Source organism: Barbatula barbatula (assembly GCF_947034865.1).
Source record: "Barbatula barbatula genome assembly, chromosome: 24".
NCBI lineage: Eukaryota > Metazoa > Chordata > Actinopteri > Cypriniformes > Nemacheilidae > Barbatula > Barbatula barbatula.
In genome coordinates this window covers 5,368,841-5,391,514 of record NC_136787.1, presented here as the reverse complement: position 1 = coordinate 5,391,514, position 22,674 = coordinate 5,368,841, and the positions used below count along the sequence as shown (strand labels likewise).

The 22,674-nt window shown below is 39.5% G+C and overlaps 1 protein-coding gene across 1 annotated transcript; it reads right to left on the bottom strand.

The window, feature by feature from the left end:
• Positions 1–2,056: 2,056 nt before the first annotated feature.
• Positions 2,057–4,142, bottom strand: aplnrb (apelin receptor b). Its single transcript, XM_079447918.1, has one exon. The coding sequence runs from the start codon at positions 4,007–4,009 to the stop codon at positions 2,948–2,950; it is 1,062 nt and encodes a 353-aa protein (XP_079304044.1). The 5' UTR covers positions 4,010–4,142; the 3' UTR covers positions 2,057–2,947.
• Between the last annotated feature and the right edge of the window lie 18,532 nt (positions 4,143–22,674).

The window sequence follows — 22,674 nt, the reverse complement described above, 5'->3', positions numbered from 1 at the left end:
TCGGTCTGGAAATATTTATTTTCCTGTGGTAAATTTGAATTAAAGATCAAGTTGGAAGATGTGGCTAGTGTTCGTGGTTTGGGCACATGGAGATGTGGTGGTATTGGGAGGTATGCAGGTTCATACGAATGCTGTAGGGTTTTGGTCGCAAGGAAACATGTTCACGAGCATTAATAAGAACAACATTATTGAAATGTGTGCAACACAAGCAAATCTGCTGACGCTGAGTAAAATAACACTGACAGAAAACAAATAAACAAGCCAAAATAAACACAAAGCCCACACACACGCTAGCAAATGCACGTAAACACACTTGTACATTGTCTATGGGCCACTTCTACATATATGTATATATTTATATATATATATATATATATATATATAAATATATATATATATATATATATATATATATTATCTATTACATAGTAGAAACATCCTCTATTCTGGCACTTTTCCTCTCCTATGTTCCTCCTATTTGATTCTGCTGCATGTTTTTCCAGCTCTACAGATGTGGGGTTTTGCTAACGTTAATCTTTATATTGCATTGGACAAAGTCTTGTTTCTAATTCCCCAAGTTACCTTCAGATAAGTGTGTTTTGCTTTATACAGTGGAATGCTACACAAATAAAAATGGACATGTTTGCAAATACTTTGGTACGTATCTTGCCACATAAACTGTTTCATTCTTTTTTTTTGCAAAGCCACAGTAACTACAAGTGAAGCATGGTCCTATACAATAACCGTATTTCCATGATATATGTAATGAAACTTTTGTAATGCAAATGGTCTCAATATCAATCCACCAAAAAACATGCACTCGCTAAATAAAACCAAAGAGATTTTTCATTGTTTATTCGTCCTCATGTCATTCCAAACCTGTCTGACTTTCTTTCTTCTGAAGAACACAAAGGAAGATGTTTTAAAGAATGTTGGGAACCAAACAACACTGACCCCTATTGACTTCCATTGTGTGAATACAAAAACACATTTTTCAAAATATCGCCTTTTGTGTTCCACCGAACAAAGAGTCATATACAGGTTTTATATGCATAAAGGGGAATAAATGATGACAATTCAAGGCACACTTTGCCTCTTTAAACGGTTCTATAGTAGCCAAATGTTTGTTTGTTTGTTTTATTTGTAGTAAAACCATAATAACCACAAATATAGGCCTATTTCTACAATCCCCACAGTTTATTCATAATTATACATTGTAAACCTATGGTAATAGAAAAGCATGGTTACTGCACTATAACTGTGTTAAAACTATAGATACATTAAAGGCCTTTAGAACAAAACAAGAACTAAACACAACTGTGATACTTCTGACAACTAATAACAAACACTTTATTTTTAATTAGTTTTTTAGATTAAGATTAATAAAAAAAACTGGAACTAGGCCTTATTCCATTTGGATTAGCACAGTCTCTCCGACAATGATAATGTTCATAAAGCTTATTAGAGGAAAGACTTAATCATTAGACTACTGTTTAGAAAATGAAGAATATTTGCCTATTAATGTCATTCTAATTTCAGGCAAAGTACCAAAAACATGTAACAGTTTTTTGGCCTATATGCAGATTGTATCGTAAAGGTTTGACAAAGACAAATAAACTGTAAATTATCTATACAAAGATACAGTATATGTAGTATAGTCTTTCTTTAAATCATGTCATATTGAAATAATTTTATATTTATTTATTTTGATTTCTATATTTGGAATAATACATGCATAAAGAATCTAAATTTTAAATAAATCTATTTTTTGAAAGTTTGCTTTACTTTTTTTGTATATATTTGTGTTTACATACTATTAACACATAACTTAGTGCTGTGTCTGTTTAAGTAACACAAACCCTTTGAGTCAGCCAAGAACAAAAGGAATTCAGCCTTCAACATGCATTTCCTGCCAGTTTTGATTTTTAAACAGACAATAAGAGCCACGGCAGCCCGGCATTAACAGGAAAACCTTTCATGTAAAGGAATGTTGCAAAAATTCCAGCAGAAAGCAATGGTTTTAAGAAATGAAGCGCAAACCAGAAGATATTTTTGATAAAGAAGATTGATTTTATTCATAGAGTACTGTATATATTCATCATACAGCAGTTGTATTATTTTTCTCAAGAATATGTTTAAAAATAAAAAACAATTCATCAAAGTCAACTACACACATTTCATTAGCTCACTCACACGCAAATTCTAGCAAGGGTATCTCATCTGTCGAGGCTGCCACCTATTAATTGGGCGTCCCGCTTCCCCGACAGCATTTGTTGGCTGCCATCTGTCTGTCTGAGCCCCCCCTCCATGCTTTCGTCCCCCCCGAAAGTCTTTAATCAAGCTGCAACACTTCTTCTCGGGTGAGTCACCCGTCCCTTCCTCCCCTAATTTGACGACTTAGATAAGACAGACTGACCAACTGGGTTCTTATCTCTGCCCCTTGAACAAGTGCTTACAGGACGAAAAACAAATAACCAAAAAACAAGATGGCAAGGAGCATAGTTAAAAACATCATGCATGCAGTGTCAGAAGAGCTGTATTTTCTCTCCATACCTTCCACGGACCACCCACAACCCCGCAAGTCTATGAATCTCTCCAGGGGCACCCATGCGCCCACATGCGGGGCAAAGGCAGTCAGAAAGCCCCCACCCATATACATTCAACTCTGTTCTGCACGTCTGGAGTGCAGCTGTCGGAGGGTTCTGCTTTTTTTGAGGTGCCTCCGTGATCTCCAGTCTCGGCTTGAGACACCAGGATAAATCCATGGCACCGGTTCTTCAGACTCAGTTCACAGTACCAAGACAGGGGAAGACAGGGGAAGCCGGTTCCTCGAGTTCCCAAAGTCACATAAAAGGAATGTCTATTTGTCCCCAACAATTTACCTTTGAGTTCATGTAAAGGATGTAACAGTTCGAGGGTTGTTGACTTCTTCCCTCCACCCGCCTCCTCACACCTTGGTAGCCAGAGACTGCGCCTCTGTCTTCTGTGAAGAAAGAGAGCTGGCCGGACTGGCATGAAGGGCTTTCTTCAGGTTCAGCAGGCAGAGACACTGGGAACGGAAGCGCAGATCAAAAAAGGCGTAGAGGAGCGGGTTGAGGCAGCTGTTGACGTAAGCCAGGCAGGTGGCGTATGGATGGGCCAACAGGAGAAGGTTGAGGAAGGTGCAGGAATCGGGCGCCAGGTTGAGATAAGACAGGGCGTCCATGGTCTTCAAGACGTGGAAGGGCATCCAACAGGCGGCGAACACCACCACCAGCGTTGTGATGATCTTCAGCAGCCGGCGTTTGCGCTGGTCTTCCTTGCGCAGGCTGTTGAAGTGACGCGTGATGGTGCAGCCGATGAAACCGTAGCAGACCATCATGGCCAGAAGAGGGATGAGAAAGCCGAGAGCTGTGGAAGAGATGCTGAGGCCTGCAATCCACAGCGCCTCCTGACCCGGTTGGCTCACAACCAGGCTGAAGTCCATGGCACAGGAGGTGCGGTTGGTTTCAACATCGTACACAGTGGTGCGGAAGAGCAGCGTGGGTGCGGCCAGCACGCCGGATAGGATCCAGATGGTGGCAAGTGATGCCTGCATGTGTCCTCTGGTACGCAGCTGCGTGCTGGTAAGGGAATGCACGATGGCCATGTAGCGATCCAGGCTCAAACAGGTGAGGCAGAAGACGCTGGCGTACATGTTGAGCAAAACCACATAGCTGCTGATCTTGCAGAGGGCGATGCCAAAGGGCCAGTGGTATCCCAGGGCAGTGTACACGGCCCACAGGGGCAGGGTCACAACGAAGGTCAGATCAGCGAGAGCCAGGTTTCCTATGTAGACATCCGCAGCTCTCCGCTTGTTCTGGGCTCGCCACACGGTGAAGATGACCACGCCGTTGCCGGTGAGGCCCAGGATGAAGATGAGCATGTAGAGGATAGGAATCAAGGAATATGACGGCTCCCATTCATCAAAGTCACACATGGTGCTGTTGGCCGCCTCCTCGTAGTAATCTTGGCTGTAGTCGCTGCTCATGTTGTTTAAAGCGGTCCTTGCTTTTTCTGATGTTGGAATCTTAAATTGTTGTCTTAAATTTAGCCAAGAAAAGTCTCAAGGGGATCAAAATCGCAGGATCATAGAGAAGATGCTTGCGATGCGCTCAGTTCTGAATGTCCTTACAGCGGGACGAGCTGTGGCTTTTAAACGCTCACCCCTCCTCCGGCACCCTTGACCCCGCCCCCTGACCCCTCCTCTCACCCGCAGCCGATCCGCACACCGAAGTCTCCGTTTAATCTCAACAAAACCTGCAGGATTACTGAATAGAAAAACAACAAGTAAACAAAACTGTTTATATACACACGACGACTGAAAAGCGAAATTACTAGACACACTAATAAATAAATCCAAGCATCCATTAAACGCAATAATTCGTTTCTTCTGCAGTCCTGGAAAAAGATATAACGCTTGAACAACATTGTTTTATATTTGTTGCGGATAAACTACATGTAGCTATACACGGTGGGTTAAACTTTATTATATCTGCCGTTTCAATATCTTTGCGTTTTTATAGTCTATATTTTATACTGTTACAATTCTTAAGACCCAATAAAAGCTGTCGTGGCAAGTCAGGACCTGTATGTTTTGCCCCATACAGATAAATTGATATTGTAATGGACGGATGTGAAAGTGCGAACAACTGTCTATTAGTTGGACGATTCAAGCGCTTTCATTTCCATCCCAATGCACCGAGATGCTGCGCTCGCGGACTTGCCCGAGCAAGACCCCAGATGATCTGGAAAAGGACACAGCACCAGCAAAACTTCTTGTCATAAAACGTGTTTTTGTGTTCAAGACTATTCTTCAGCTCCTTATAGTTTCCTGTTTCAAGAGTCTGGAAGTCGCCCGCATGTGCAGTAAAACTTATTTTTGACGGACTGCAGGAAAAAGACTATTTGAATAAACACGTTCAAATGAATTTCCAGAAAATGTGTAAAATTACAAATTCATTTTTGCGAGGATATAATGCAAATGTCATAAGCATAAAAGATCAACCATTCCTGGTGTGCATGGAATAGAGTTATCACGTTGAAAAATACATTTCAAACGAATCGGAATAAAATAGCCTACAATAAAAATATTGCTGCTTCTAGATTTTATAAGAATGAAATTGAGTTTATAATTATCTTAAGTTGGCTGTAACTTGATAAAAGTAAAACAGTGCAACGTTTTTTTACAGTGCAACAAACAAACAATAATTAAAATAAATAGCCTAATATATGTGCAGGGTACACAAAAACTATACGTTTTCAAACCTTTGGTTGGCTTTTCATTTTTTATTTTGGCATTGTTGCACGTGTTCAAATGCATACTTGTCTGTAAATGATTTAGCTGTTTTTAAATATGTTTAAATATTCAATTGATATACTTCATCCAATGTTTCTATTTTTGTCCTTTCTAAATGTAAAGTCTCCTGAATAGATCATTTCTATTGCCTTAGACTTAAAAACTCCAACCTCACACACTATAGAGGATAAATCTTAGTAGAGATATTCTTTATGTCTTCTTTAAGTCTGATTGTGTGATACAGCCCAAATATTACATTATGGGGTTTAAAAGCGCACAAGAGCTGAAAGGTAAATAGTAGGAGTTATTCAAATATGCTGCAAATAAAAGTAGGGTTTACTTTTGGCATGCTGTATGGAACAAGGCCAAATTGCAAAAACAAAAGGAGTGGGGTTGATTCCAGAGAGGAACTCTTACAGTAAGATCCCACTGTAAATGGCACATGTCATTAGAGCATTTGCTGCAGTATGAGCAGCAGTAGGACTGTATCAGAGTCAAGCAGACGGGAGGTTTCACTCGGCACCCGACTCCGTCTCTCAGCAATGAGGCGTCAGTGGCGCCGGAGACCTGACCCGCTCAGACACAACTATTCCTCCCTGACTCAGTCCCCCCCCCCACACACACATGCGCTGGCCAGGCCAGTTCAGCTTTTCGGAAGTTCAAGTGTGACATCATTGAAAAGCTTTAACAGTGTTTTGAGTTCAAATTATTTAAATGGCCCAAACTCTCTTTATCCATTAGCTCAGATCCGATGTTTATTTTAAATTATTTTAATACTAGCTTGTGCTGAAACTCATGTCGTGTTATCTCAAGCTAAATCACCTACATCACAGGTGGCACTAAACGTATCTCGACTGGCTCTTAACTGGATATGATAACAGAACAAATGGTTAAGACAGATATGCAAATGAGTGAAGCATTGGGGGTCCGACAACTGCCAAATTGTTTATTTCTCGGCAATTAAATCAAATTCCGTAAGGTCTCATGCGACCCCTATCCAAAATAAAGTATCTTATGTCCGTCTCTAAATGTGCTGTTTAAATCTGAATTGATGGGACTGAATTGCTGTAAGACACATGGCAGGGATTTGTATTCATGAATCGTACATGGAATGAATGGTAACCATATAGTGTTAGACCACACACACACACACACACATTGGAAAAGATGGAGGGAGAAAGAGTCAGGTTGACAGACCTCTCCGAGCAGCTGGAATCAGCAGTAACACTTTGATCCGTTGCTGCTTAACCTTGAATAAGTGATAAATAATCCGACTGATTCAAACGCTGCAGCGATTAAAGAAAAAGTTCATCCAAAAATGAAAATTCTTGCATCATTGACTTAACCTCAAGTCGTTCCAAGCCTGTATGACTTTCTTTCTTCTCCAAAGCACAAAAGAAGATATTTTGAAGAACGTCGGTAACCAAAGAACATTAATCTCCATTGACTTCTATACGGACTTTGTATGGGTTTTTGGGTGAATCTCTTTAAAAACAACAGATCTATATAAAGGCTTAGTGTGAGAGCCGCAGATATAGATGTGCAGAAGGTGTGTTGGACACCTGAGAAAACACACAGACACACACACACATCACCTGACAGAAGAGAACACTTGTGCTTATTTACTTTTGAACCAAATTGAATTTTCGCTATTAACCAGCAGTTGCCGACTACTGTTGTTATGTTGTATTTTAGTATAGAAAACAGGAACATTATCATTAATGCACTTGCATTGAGATGGACCAAAGCATAATATATGAGGTTAAAGGGATAGTTCACCCCAAAATGAAATTTCTGTCATCATTTACTCACCCTCTTGTCATCTCAAATCTGAATGACTTACTTTCTTCAGCAAAACACAAAATTGTTCGGTTCCAACATTAGTCAGATGTAATTTGTGTTCTGCAGAAAAAAAGAAAACTGAACAGTTTCTGGCTTTATATGAAAATATGTTATAGACAAAAGTGTTAACAATGAGTTATGTTTCGAGTAAAATACACAATAAGAATTTCCGTAGAAATTAGTGGCAGCAATTTGCCAGTAATTTACCATAGACTTACATTGATGTTATTTACTGGCAACAGTTTGTTCAAAGATAAATGATCATTTAAAACTAACAAATCTTTATCGTTACAGAAAAAATTATAAATAACAGCCTCATGCAAAGCATTCTGGGAATCAAAATTTGAAAAAAAAAGAAAACGGTTTATAAATGTTTGGTTCCCAGAATGCTTTGCATGAGGCTGTTATTTTATCGTTTTTTTCTGTAAAGATAAAGATTTGTTAATGTTGAATGTTCATTTATCTTTGAACAGACTGTTGCCAATAAATGAAATAAATCTACAGTAAGTTACAGGCAACTAGCTGCATAACTACAGCAAACACGTTTACAGTGTATTTATCAGCTAAAAGATTGAAACTAGATAACTAAATTACTTTTGACATATTCTGAGATTCAAAACTAGCATTCCTTTGTCCGAAACTTTACATTCAAACAGTTTTGCTGACTTGTTTAGCAACTAATTTGTAAAAATGTGATGTTGAAAGATGTGCCCTCATCTCCGGTGTTAATGTACACAAAAGTTTTTAATTAAACTTTTGATCTGAAGGTGTATGCTTAAACGACTGAAGTTAGTTTAGTAGACAAACATATAATTTTGCAAACATACATGTTTGTCCATGACTAAACCAACATTTCATTTAAAAGAAAATGTGTTTGAAATGGGTGACTTTGACTGAAAAAGGAAATAAGAACAGCCAATAGATGTGAACTCCTCCAGTATTGTTAAAGAAGCCGCCTGATAAAAAGTCAAGATAACATTTACACAAATTCTAGTTTAAACTGAAGATAATCATGTTTACATTTGTATTATTTTTAGCTACAACATAATTCCCATAGTTTCTTTGTTTTATTTCATAATGTGAACACATAAGTGAGAAGGTGTCCCAACACTTTTGACCGGTAGTATATTTTTTCACGGTCTCCATTTACCAGACAACTAGCACGGTAAAAGAGTGTGTGAGGGTTTTTTCCAGACTGTTTGATGTGTGAGTGTCACACACTCCACGTCCCCCTGTCCCAAGTGACAACTGCATCTCTCGGGTGTTGATATTCTCTGGCCGGCATGGCTGCCATGACCTGAAAACCTGTGAAGAACAATGAGAGCCTAATTGATTCTGCTGTTGATTCTGGATCTTAAAAGTTGGCTGATACCACATAGACGCATTTGTTAATGCATAATCTTTTCCTCCTCGCTTGGAAAGGTGTGTCAACCTTCTGAGGCTTTTATGGCACCCCACCCGTGCTTCATTGACTGATTCTAACAAGAGTTTCCGACTCATTGACACCAGGCCGTTGAGCATCAGGGCCGGGGCAATGAACGAGTTCACACCTTTGAGTTATCGCCTGGCTCTCGGTTCGCCAGCGTATTGAAGGTGTGGATGTTTGTTTTAAATAAGTTTCAGCTAGAGCGAGCTAGAGAGCAGCTTCTAGTATAAAACTGTAATACGCCGAGGTGTGATTAAGCGCAGACCGTGAGCGTTTAAAAACAGGATTGTGGGATCAACAGCGTGGACAACATCCTAAAGGTCTTCCTGACGGCATGCAAACTAATTACATAAACATCCCGGGTAACTCCAAACACCTTCCTGTCTCTCTTGACCCAAAACATTGATCCTTAGGGGACGACCCTGTCGGTTTATCTGTTTATCTGTTTTTAATAGTGTCAACAAAAGCAAAAATGCTACTCCTGTAACAAAAATCCATTTAAGTGCCCACCAAAGCATTATTCATATGTTGATGTTAGTTATACTACTAGTATCTGATTTTTCAGATGGTTTGTTTAATATACAAATGGCGATATTGTGTACAGGAATATGATCTGGTACCAACATGGACACTTGGAACCCAGCAATATTATGCTTTGTTGTTCTGGTTGGTGTGATAACTAAGAAAAAAGTAACATTGAATTGAACAGTGCGTCGTTGTTCCCAAAGCAGATTTTTTGAAGCTCTCGGTGACCAAAAAACCACAGAGAGCACCCAATGCTGAGGGTGCAATAAACATTCACTGCCTTGCCAGCTGATGCTGCAGTCCATCAAAATCCATCAGTCCAATTGCAAACAACTGAAAAAATACGCTGGCCTAAAATATGCTTCAAATTAGAACTGCAAGTCTATCCCGATGAAAATGTCAGCTAGTTTATAAGGACAGAACATGCTGAACACGTTCACCATCCAATTCACACAAATCAATCTGACCCTAAATACAACCATGCACTTTATATAATGTTGTTTTATTTTCAACCAAGTGTTGGGTCAAAAAGGGACGAACCCAACCGCTGGTTTAAGTTAACTCAGAAACTGGTTATATTTGACCCAACAATGGGCTCAAACAACCTCAGTAAATTGAGCTGAAGCAACCAAACATAGATTAATTTATAACCCAACAGTTGGGTTTGTCTTTTGTGGCCCAACTTTGGGTGGAAAATAACCCAGCGTGGGAAAAATGATACAAAATGATTTTCAGGTTTTCTGAATTTACTTTTTGTAGGTGTATGTGTTGAAGTGAAATGTAAAAGTAAACATTTTATTTCATTCTGTGAACTGTTGAGAACATTTCTCCCAAATTCAAAATAACAACATTGGTCAAAACTGGTCAACATAAAAAGATGCAGTGTTTGCTGATCTGGAATACTCCATAGAAAACATGTTAATGTTCATTTCTTTAATATAACAATACTAATGTTTTAACTTGTATTTCAGGTACAGTTAATGAACAACCTTCATGGGGATGTTTTTGTTGAAATTCAACAGATGATTTTTGCTGGTTTAAATTGGTTTGGTTGGTCTCGTAGCTGTTTTGCTGGTTTTAGACTGATGCAAACACATTTCAGCTGCCCAGTTAACCATCAAGCTGTTTTTTCAGCAGGGTTTAACTACATTTCAAAGAGTTCCCCGATGTCCCCAGGGAGCTTGAGGTCCTCATCATATTCTCTTTTGAGGAGAGCTCCCTATCGGCACCCGGTGAGAGTTTCCCCACCAAGCTCCAGGTTGAATATCTAGATAAACATTTGCCCCTCTGCTCTGCACGTTTCTATTTAATGACCTGTTGAAAACATCGGATGCTAATCAAGCAGGCGCAACCCCAACACGCTTTAGCTTCCGCTAACTTGTTTCAGGCAGCCGGCGCTTTGTTTTTTCTCCGGTAGTGCTGATTTACAAACCAGCCTGAACAGACTATAGTCTTGGCCCAATTACACGAGCTGAAAGATGGGCTCCGTATGGGTGCCGCTGTTGTTGTTAGCAATTAGCTAGCGGTTAGTAACTGGCTCTGTTTATTTTACTATGTCTTATCTCATGCCCCCAGAGAATGCAACTGTCATGGAGCTCTTAAGAAAGCTGAGTGTGCCTTTTTTTACTCCGTAGTGTATCTTCATGGTTTCCTTTCTCACTTTATAGCATTCAATGAGCAAAAGCGACGGCCTGCACAAAAGTGCGAACAGGATACGAGCACTCAGTCGGTACCCTTGAGCTTTGGTTGAATCACAGGGATTTTTTTTTACAGTAGACATATGCATGGAAATGGGTCCAAGTGTTTGGCGCCTAATATGTGTCGAATTAAAAGTCTGCAGGTTTTGTATTCTCTTTTTCCACAGATGGGCAAAACACACGCTTTGACAGGAAAGGCTATCTTGAGTACATGTGGCGCCCTTGCTGATGTAAATGTGTTCGGATGGTGTTAGCGGCCGACTCCTATTTAGGTCATTTGACCTGAGGAATCACTTGTGTTGGTCTTTTGTGATGGCCATTGTTTGGGAAAGGAGCGGCTGCTTCTGATGTAAATATTTGGCACATATCTGGAGGTATCAGGAGGGATGTCCATTGTTGCTGAGTTTGAGGGTCCTCCTTAATATGTAATTATAATACATATAACAATTCATAGCACACAAAAACATTGGGTAAAGTATTTTTATCCTATTTTTTATTTAAATGCTATTGTTTAAAATAACCCTTTCCAAGGACGTAAGTTTGATTTTGACATTGGTGGGGACATAAAATTGGTCTGCAGAACCGCATTGTCAATAAAGTTAAGCGCCGTTTACTCGACTTACTTGAACAATAAAAGGATTTAACAATGCTTACATTTTTTTTTTAAATAGTTTTCTACACTGTGTTTTATTGTTGCACTGTCTCTGTCTCTTGCTTATTAAAAATAATTCTTTTATCTAATAAAGGCATATGAAACAGTTGATTGTCATGATATTTAACTAACGTTATATTTAGTTATCCTTAAATAAAATGTTAATAAATACAGACACACACTAACGTTTAAGTTTGCAACTCATCCGGCTAATAGAGCTTGTCAATCGGCGTCATGGCACATTGCATGCTGGGGCGGCGCCGCCATCTTCGGAGGTTGTTTTTAGCGATTGTTTGGTTTTACTACGGCTCTTACCTTGCTTTTGCCAACAGTGGTGTGAAGAGGATTAGATTGGTGGAAAATTTGAAAAAATCTAATCAAATGGAACAAAAGTGAATTGAAGTACCTAGCAGAAAAGAGCTAAAACCACCTACAAATTTGGCCGTGACACCCATTATGCAACACGGCGTGACATCAGTGCCACATTCTCTACAGAACTTGGCAATCGCTGTCACGGCGCGTTGCATGCTGGCGCGGCGACGCCATCTTAGGAGGTTGTTTACTAGCAATTGATACATGATACATGATCCTCGATGTGATTTCTAAAAGTCGGAAAACTAAAAATTCTTATTCAGTTGTCTAGTTTCTGTCCTATATGACAATTGCAGTTTATACATAGCACAACCGACCCACCATGTTTATGTTTTCTCAGTCAAATGGAACAACATTGAAATGAACTCACTAGCAGAAAAGAGCCGCTACCACCTTCAAATATGGTTGCGGCACCCAGCATGCAACATAGCGTGACGTCAGCGGCGCATTCTCTTTAGGGGATTGTCATGCAATGGGGAAAACACTGTTCCCGTATCCATATGTGACGCAACTTGTTCGGAATTTTTTGTCGATAAACTCTTGGAATGTTTTCTTACCCGTTACTGTTAACCGGCATAATGTCATGCTCATCGCGCCTTGTTGACAGAGCTTTGGCGCTTACAACCGAACAGAATCGTGTGTCACACAACCGAACAGAATGTCACACGATAGCGAGAGAAGTCAAACCCAATCATAAAGTGACGTTAGCAACGTGAGCTACGGAGGCGTGACTCATTGCAGAGAACGAAACTTTACCATTTGTGTGAACCATAAACTGCATTATTTGAGCATTGCATAAACAACGCAAGGTTGTGGGTTGGATCCCAGGGGATTGGAGATACCTATGTAAAATCTATATGATAATGCAATGTAAGTCGCTTTGGATAAAAGAGTCTGCCAAATGCCTAAATGTAAATATAAATATATATGAACTGTTTGGTTGACATTATTGGTAGGGACAATTTAGTGTTCCCTGAATATTGGGGACCACCATTCCTACCAAAATCGACACCCTTGACCCTTTCATGCACAGATCATTACAGTGGACAGATACACGTATAAAATGCTATTATATAAAACTGTAAAGGTGTGTGAGGTAAAATTACATGTTGTTCATGTCTTTTTACATCTTGTTTTGCACTACATGTGCAGGCTAGTTCTGTGATATGACATTTCAGAAATAGAAAAAAAATCTGTTAAAACAAATTGACAAAAATTACATTGCAAAAATTACACCTTTTACGGTGTACAGTTTACCTTCAAACAAAAACCAAATTCTCCCCACTATGAAAATTGCTTGGAAGATATGTGTAAAAACCTTGTGTTACCACACACAGACACACAAATTATGACTGAGTTTGTTGCATGAAAGGGTTAAAGGACATTTGTTTCTGAAAGGTTATTGTTGTTGTTGTGTTTACTTAGTATTTTATTCAAAGAGATTGCAGCTAAACTTTCCATTTTCTTTCAAATCCTTTTTAAGCACGTCACACCCTAAGTTTCGGGTCATAATTACCATAGATATTGAGGGCCCCCTCCCCCAAATCCAGATAAGTGGTAATGTATGGGTTTTCAACGGCCAATTCTTACACTGTTACCCCCAAGTTTAATTATGGGGTTAGAGCCCTTCATATTCCACCATTATGGATGTGACATTTTCAGTAAAAACTTGAAAATTAAGTTCTCGTAGAATGTATTTATTGTATTACCACTATATTGAATCATCTGTTTATATTTTATATTTGAGTCCAGACATCAGAAAAATATCAGTCTATGACCGAGTAGTCTGTTTTAAAAAAGAGTAAACTCCATGTGTTATGGATGTGACAAAAAAGGACAGCTTCTAAAAAGGACAACATCGTTTGTAGAATTTCTGTGAATTAAAATGCACAGACCAGCCCTGAAATAGTAATTTTATTTTAATCTTCATGTGCCCATTTATGAAGACTACGGACTGTTATGGATGTGACAATTGTATTACCTGACTATGGAAAACTTCACATAGGTATTTGAATCACCAAAGATTGACATCTGACCTATCAGTATAGTGAAGACCTTTAGTAAAGTTTGACCTTTGCATGAAATTGTCCATTTACTCAAAACTTCAAGTCCTACATTATCATTGACACAGACTATTTGGACTATTTAACCTATATTTATGTGATTTTAATGAAGGTAACGTTTATTTTGGTAGAAATAATGGTGGTATTTTAAATGTTAATTGCTATTATAAATACAGATACAGTGAAAGCAAACACTTTCATGTATGTTCTTGAATGTGTTTTGCACACACATACAGCGCACACTATTTCCGGAGAATGGTCCTTAAAATAACTCTTGCTAACACTTGGTGCAAACACCAAGCACAATGTTGGATACACAGAAAATAAACACAGGGACAGAAATTTCCAATCCAGTTAACCTTATTTAGACACTGCACATCACAATGGCTCCCAAGATACTTATGGAATAAATCTAACCAGGGTGGTTATGCTGCCAATAAGAGAGGCACAGAGTCACAGTGAATTATGGGATATCACAGGAAAGAGTCTGCCTGGCAGGATGTGCCTTCCATTTGTGTTGCTCCGCTGAGACGTGAAGATGGTCGTGTTTGGTAAACCAGAGCTGTGAGTCCTCAGATTATTGATAAAGCCCTTCCTGAACCAATAAATTTGGAAGGCAGAAATAAGCCGATGTGACACACTGGAAAAAGAGGGAAGAAAACAGAAAGCTGGGATCTTGGCACATTACTATATTATAAAAATGATGTGACCCTGGATCACAAAACGTCTTAAGTAGCACTGGAAAAAAATAAAAGGCAAAAATACATTGTGTGGGTCAAAATGATAGATTTTTCTTTTATGCCAAAAAACATTTTGAATAAAATAAGAAATAAGTACAAAACACAAGACACACACGGACATCAGTAGTTATATAAATAAAGAAATAATGTTGGTATTTTAAATGTAAATTATAAATACATAAACAGTGAAAGCAAACACTTTCATGTATGTTCTTGAATGCGTGTGTCATTGTGTGTTTTGCGCACAGATACAGCGCACACTATTTCCGGAGAATGGCCCTTATAATAACTCTGGCAAACAACTAATGTTGTGCTTGGATACACATAAAACAGATACAAAAAATAAACACAGGGACAGAAGTTTCCAACCCAGTTAACCTTATTTAGACACTGTCATTAGTCACAATGACCCCAAGACACTTACGGAATACATCTAACCAGGGTGAGTTATGCTGCCATATATTTGTAATAAAATTAAGATTCCAGAGTTTTAAACTGTTGGACCTCCGCCATATATTGTCCTATCCTTACAAAAGATACATCAATAATCATTCAGCTTTCGGATGATTTAAAAATCTCAACCCATAAGACTGATTTTGTTGTCCAGGGTCACATATACTGTAGATAGCAACTCAATTGCTTTTATTTATACTTTTCTATGTTTGGATGAATTTTATTTACAGTTAATACATTTAAACTCTGACTTCCAGTGACCATCCAGTTCATCTTTATTGAGCAAAATACAAATCACATCATACACACCCGTGCACATATGCTGTATATAGTTTATATAATGAAGGTGGGGCTCGCAGCATCAGAGGAGCACAATAATGCGTAGTTCTGAAAAAATCTGAGCTCTTGCTTGCCATATGGTTTTGTGATCAATCTACACGAACATGTGCACTTAAGTGCCGACCTATTGTACACAACATCAGAGTCGACTCATCCATCCTACTCACTGTCAGAACACACACACACACGCAGCCTCTGAATGTCTGGACACACAGATGTATGACGTCATGAACTCATTGTTCACATCTAAACTCTGGAGGCACATGCAGAGTGCAGGGCTTTTCATTTTCAAAACAATAACAAAAATGATGTTACTAAGGAATCATTAAAGGAAATGTTAAAGCAGACTTCATGTTCTTTAAACCTGCATGCTTTTGTTAATTCTATTCAGTTTCTATATGCCTTCAAGAACAGTCTAAGAGCTTGGTTTGACCGTCAGACTACAACTGATGTCTTAACTTATTGACAACCCTTGCAAATGCTGTACTATTTTACAATGAAAACTAGAGCACATTTAAACAACCTAGGTGGACCGAGGGGCTTAACAAGGTATAAACAAACAAAATAAAACAGACAGATAAGAAAGTAAGCATAATAAAAACAAACAACAAATCATCATTCAGATGAATCAGTGAGCCCTAGCGTACTAAACAGTATACTTTTATGCAAAAAAATAAGAAAGTGTACCTTTAGTCTACTTTTTATGTACTTCTCAAAATTACATTTAAGAAAACTTATACTGACAGAAAAGTCTAAGTAAATTGAGCCTATACTTGCACACAATGATATTCAAATGTATTTCGATCAAAAGTATTCGAAGTGTACTTGCCTTAGTTTACGCTTTTGCTTTTTTCACAGCTCGAAGTAGTTGACAGAGAGTATACTTCAAAGGGTATTTTCATAAACTTAACAATGTGTATACCAAAAAAAATAAGTAGTCTCACTTTAAGCTTAATGTTGTGTAGTGTAGATGCAGTACAAACAAAAAACCTTTCGTGCACTTGAAATTTACTTTTCTTACACCTAAAGTATACTTAATGTCTAATGTCATAAATTAAATACTGTCAAAAATTATTTAGTCCCAAATAGTATTGAAATAATAATAAAATTATACACTTTACTAGTACATTGATATCAGTATTTGAAGAGTTTGGTTCCAAAATGAGATAACATAACATTTTCAAAAATCTTGTTTTTTATTATGTTATGTTTTTATTGTGTTTTATTGGATTAGTTAGCTGTATTTTTTACTTATTATGGCTTAAACAAAACAAACCCACTGCAAAAGAAATGTAAATGGGGTTTTGGAACCAAACTCTTCATTTGCACTACATTATGTGTGAATCTAAAATGATACTTGAACTTTGCTTGAGTACTAGAATAGAATCGAATAGAATATAATTTGATTGATTGACCCATACCCAGAACTGACAAATGCTGTGATGATAGAGCTGGACGAAGGACGTGGCGACTCTACAAAACTTCAGCCGCTATTAGATTATTAATGATAATCCTAAATCTAATCATTTTTTTATTTTTGCCTTGTTGTGCACGCACTGTCGAGCTTGTGCAGAGGCTGAAGCTTTTTCCAGAGGGGAACTGGAATCCCCTGGTTAGGCCTGGTTTTTTTTTCTCCTCCAATGGAGTTTTGGGTTCCTCGCCACCGTTTGCATACTGTTTTGCACTTTTTGCCTGGCCGGGGGGCTGCTAGAATTTTATAGTCTTAAATAATTAACACTGCATATAGGAATTTATAGTGTGTCTGATATTTGACCTGTATTTTGACTAGCATAACCTTTTATGGTTTGCTTATAGTCAATGGTTTCTTGTACAGCCGCTTTGTATCGATGAAAATTGAAAAAAGCGCTATATAAATTAAGATGACTTGACATAGAATGTGATTCTATAGCACTTAAAGTGGTTCCCTAACAAGCCAAGAACCACTTTAGGTGCTATATAGAATATGTTAGGACAGGACAGAATAAAAAATGAATAGGATAGGATTCTTTATTGTCATTGAACAGCGGTATAATAAAATGTATAGCGTTCTCCTTAGCAGTGCCCATGCACAAGCAGTATCGCTCGGAGGAGATCCCTCAATAAACAATCCCACAGTCTCACATACATCTCTATTAACTAACTGAACCTTGTCAATAAAGAGGAAACACCAACACTGAATCGGATCTCACGGGAGCTGCTCACTGAAACTGTCATAGACCCGCCTGTGTCCTCCTCCTTTTATCTGCAGTCCCTGTGTGTGAAGCGGTTTCTTAGCTTTCTCATGTCTTTCAGTACACCTTCACGCAGTTAAACATCATGTCTTACTCCAGACACCCGTCTTACCCCCGCCGATGAGTGTGTGTGTGTGTATCCTGTATCTGCAGCCTTGGTTTCCTCACTAAGGAGAAGGTCTCAGGGACGGGAAGATAGGAGACAGTGGAGACGTGGAGCAACAATGGCAGGAAGACAGTCAAGATCAAATAGTGATAAAGGTAAAGAAAACATTCCTCAAATAAACCCAAAACACACTCTTCTGGCACATTCGAATAGATGCGATGCACGCTGCTTCATGACGGACCTTTTGAGACTGAAAGCCAATTGAGCAAAGAGTGAGAAAGCATAAAAATGTACAATTAAAGAGAACAGTCAGTATATTTCTTATGTTTTTTTAAGGTTGTGACTGTTTTCACACAGATCTCCTAGACAAGCTTTATCTTCAACATAAACAGCTTTGTAGTCTAGTTTATTCTTTTGCTTTCTCATTTAATACTGTAAGTTGATCATCTGCAAAATGAGTCAATGTAAAAATGTCTTTCACTGGTCCAACCTAAACATATTTCTCCTACAAGCTTCAAAGTTGCTGCACAAACAAACAAAAAACATCACCGAGCTAAAAGAAAAGAACAGATTTTCATGAAAATCAACCTAAAACTGGCTCACCTATATTTGTCCATCATTATTTTAAAGGGGACATGCAATGGTGTTTCATGCATTCTGATTCATTTACAATGTTAAACGTGCAGGCTTCTCATGCTTTACGTGGTCAACCTGTTGGACGGATGACGTAGTCTTCCAGAGATACACTCTCCCAGCATTCCAACTTGTTTCTGAGCGTTTTTTATAAGACTGGATTCCTGTTTCATAACAGGGATCCTATTCCTTTCATTGGGCATAAGAAAGAGCCCTCCCACGCGCCAACCGAGACCCGCTTGTCGTCAAGATTGGCTGCGCCGTGGACCTGCAGATGCAGCTGGTTACTCTCGCGATAGTGAAGTTTAGATGTGTCTGCTTGTTCATGGCATTTCAGTGGTGATGGATGCTATGAACGGTGGATATAAAGCTGGATTTGGAGATCCAAATCGCGTGGTCCCAGCGCTAAAAGATGCCAGGCATGAACAGCATGCCGTTAGTGAAACTTAATCGTATCAGTGTATTGTTGGCAATCGGTGCGTACGTGTATAATGAAAAAACATGAATCAAATTTATCCAAGTGCAAAAAATGCGGACACAAAACCACTGCATTATTTTGGCAAACAAAATCACGGCGTCTACCGTCTCACGCCCAAAGATGTACGCGCGAAGGCGTAAACAATAAACACAGAGCGCTGAGGTCAACTGTGAAAGGTTGTTGATCACCAAGTCATCCTGCACCAGAAGTAAACAACCAAATTCCTCTTCCTGTCTTCTGTGCACAGTAAAAGCATCTGTTTGACATCTGACCCTGACCCGACAGAACCGATATCCTGACCCACACGCGCTCATACCCACTACTGGAGTTTTCCCTGACGGTGACACAGTTATACACTTTAACACACAAACCCAAAGTGATACATAAGAAGAGATGCAACGTAAAATATGTCATTTTAGGCTATTATATGATTTTTTTCATCCAGTTTGTTTATAAATTCTATAATGTGTCACTACTTTTATGTATTTTGACACTTTTAGTCGCCTTTAAGCTCTTGGCAATGTGACAAATTCACTTGTGTTTTTTATGAAAATACGTTCATGACAAAAATGTTGAAAATGCTGTTTTAAATATGTTGTCGATCGTTTATTGTTTTAGATGAACCATTAGCGTGTCACGCAAGCAGGATGTTCCTGTCACTGCTGTGAACTATAACATCATGTCTTACAAACTTATGACACATGTGACAAAATTGAGTTTGAAGCTCTTTGTTTATCAAATTTATACGTATTAGAGATGTCTCGTGGCTGTAAACATGATGTCTCTCATTGTGAACTTTATCAAAATAGCTCTGAGTGGCCGTGGGATTGCAGCTCCAGTCTTACGTTTTTTTTCTTAAAGTCTGGGGGAGGTGGGGGTTCTTAGAGGTCAAAGACCCCTGTCACTAAAGCGGTTCAGACAACTGTATTAGCTCATTACTTCAGGTTTAATCCGAGACGTCTTTCCATGTGTCTATAGTGGGATTATGCGTAAGAAAACAACATACATAAAAACACAGCTCGGGATATAAACACTTCTGTTGAACTGTATTCTGTGACACTTGTGTAAATCACAGTCGTTCAGCTTGTTCCGGTATGGGGCGTATAGCCGCCCTTTGTCTGGGTATTTCAGGTCTGGATGGGTGCTGTCCGGGTCACCTGTCTCAGATTTAATGCTGTCCAGTTACTGTACTTAAATTACTGAAGAATTGCAGTTTGAGGACGCAGGAACTAAAGGAAGAGATACTGCAAGGTGAATAGGATTTATGGATTTAACAGGATAGTTCACCCTAAAATAAAAAAAAATCTGGAAAAAAACAGAGCTTTGTATAGATTGGTAGGATATAAGAGACCTGTTTTATTGCACTTAGGCTTTTTGCTGTCCTTACTGCATGTTGTTCCAATTGCTTCCATTGTTCTCCTCATTTCTAAGTCGCTTTGGATAAAAGCGTCTGCTAAAGGACTACATTTTACATTTACATTTATTCATTTGGCAGACGCTTTTATCCAACATGACTAAATGTAAATGTAATGTTATTCACTGCCACGCTGTGCCAAAGCCATGTTATTTTTATACACAAGCGTATATTTCATGTTTAAAAAGGATTTCGGTGTGATTTCAAACCTTATGCATTTATGCTGGACTGTTTCTTTAAGATGACTTCTCACAGTGGTTTCTCGTAAAATGACAATAAGCATGACAGGAAATGAGTGTCACTAAATGGGAGAAGACGAGAAGAAAAATGTAAACTGCAGACAAAAGGGGGAAGAAATGAGAAAGCCGCACAGTTGTGCCGTACAATCTGTCTTCCGCAACACCTCACGCAGGATGGCCCATTTTTGTCTTCAGCTGCAATAAATAATGGATGTGTTTCCTACTCTATGGTTTATGAGCTTTCCCCACTGCACTATGTCATAATATCCCATTTCACTGCTAGATTATCATTGACCGAAAACTTCACCATAACAATATGATTGCAATATCTATTGAAATAAGACAATGCTATCGGTAAAATGTTTCTTTATTTAATTTTATTTAGTTTTCTCTCTTTTTTCAAATCTGAGTGTAGAGAGTTGGAGATAGGTGTCAACTGTTTCTGAGTTTCAAATACTGGCACTGAATTATGTATCGTATGGTGTATAAACATAATATCAATAATCAGTTATGAATACCATTATTATTGGCAATACCTGTATATTTTGACACCCCTAGAAAACATCTTGTTGGTGGCCGTCACACCTGTGTGTGTGTGTGTGTGTGTGTGTGTGTGTGTGTGTGTGTGTGTGTGTGTGTGCGTGCGTGCGTGCATGCGTGTGTGTGCACCTGTGATGTAAAGGGGGGTAAGTGTAATGGGTTAGTGGATGCCACACCTAAATATCTTACTGACTTAACATAGAGCTCTTTTAAGTGTCAGTAAGCAACCCCCTAACAACCATGCAAACTACCCTAGCAGCAACATAGCACTTGGTTATGTGCCCACACGAAAAGAATAATGTAGTATACCTAAATATGTCCACAATCCACATGTGTTTTGTGGATTTGGAGAAGGCATTCGACTGTGTCCCTCGTGGCATCCTGTGGAGGGTGCTTCGGGAGTATGGGGTCTGTGGTCCTTTACTAAGGGCTGTCAGGTCCCTGTACGGCCGAAGCAGGAGCTTGGTTCGCATTGCCGGCAGTAAGTCGGACTTGTTCCCAGTGCATGTCGGACTCCGGCAGGGCTGCCCTTTGTCACGGGTGTCAGGTTTGGGGACGACACGATCTCGTCTCTGCTATTTGCGGATGATGTTGTCGTGTTGGCCCCTTCAAACCAGGACCTTCAGCATGCACTGGGACGGTTTACAGCAGAGTGTGAAGCGGCTGGAATGAAAATCAGTACCTCCAAATCCGAGGCCATGGTCCTCAGTCGGAAAAGGGTGGCTTGCCCACTTCAGGTCGGTGGAGAGTTCCTTCCTCAAGGGGAGGAGTTTAAGTATCTTGGGGTCTTGTTCACGAGTGAGGGAAGGATGGAACGGGAGATTGACAGACGGATCGGTGCAGCTTCTGCAGTAATGCGGTCGATGTACCGGTCTGTCGTGGTGAAGAAAGAGCTGAGCCGCAAGGCGAAGCTCTCAATTTACCGGTCAATCTACGTTCCTACTCTCACCTATGGTCATGAGCTTTGGGTCATGACCGAAAGGACAAGATCCCGGATACAGGCGGCTGAAATGAGCTTCCTCCGCAGGGTGGCTGGGCGATCCCTTAGAGATAGGGTGAGAAGCTCGGTCACCCGGGAGGAGCTCGGAGTAGAGCCGCTGCTCCTCCACATCGAGAGGGGTCAGCTGAGGTGGCTTGGGCATCTGTTACGGATGCCTACTGGACGCCTTCCCCGGAAGGTGCTCCGGGCCCGTCCGACCGGGAGGAGACCCGGGGAAGACCTAGGACACGCTGGTGGGACTATGTCTCCCGGCTGGCCTGGGAACGCCTCGGTGTCCCCCCGGAAGAGCTGGAGGAAGTGTCTAGGGTGAGGGATGTCTGGGCATCTCTGCTTAGACTGCTGCCCCCGCGACCCGGCCCCGGATAAGCGGTAGAAAATGAATGAATGAAAATATGTATTATTGTAAACTGTATAAAATTGTAGTTTACTCAAATAAACTATAGTAATCGCTACACTTTCTTAATATATACTGTACTACTGTGGCATAGTGTTCACGACAGTCTGTTTTATACTTTAATCATTACTAGTGAACTGTAGGAAATTATAGTGAGCTGAAGTGTAGTATAATAATTACTAGACTTTGTTAAAGTACTGTATACTGTATTCT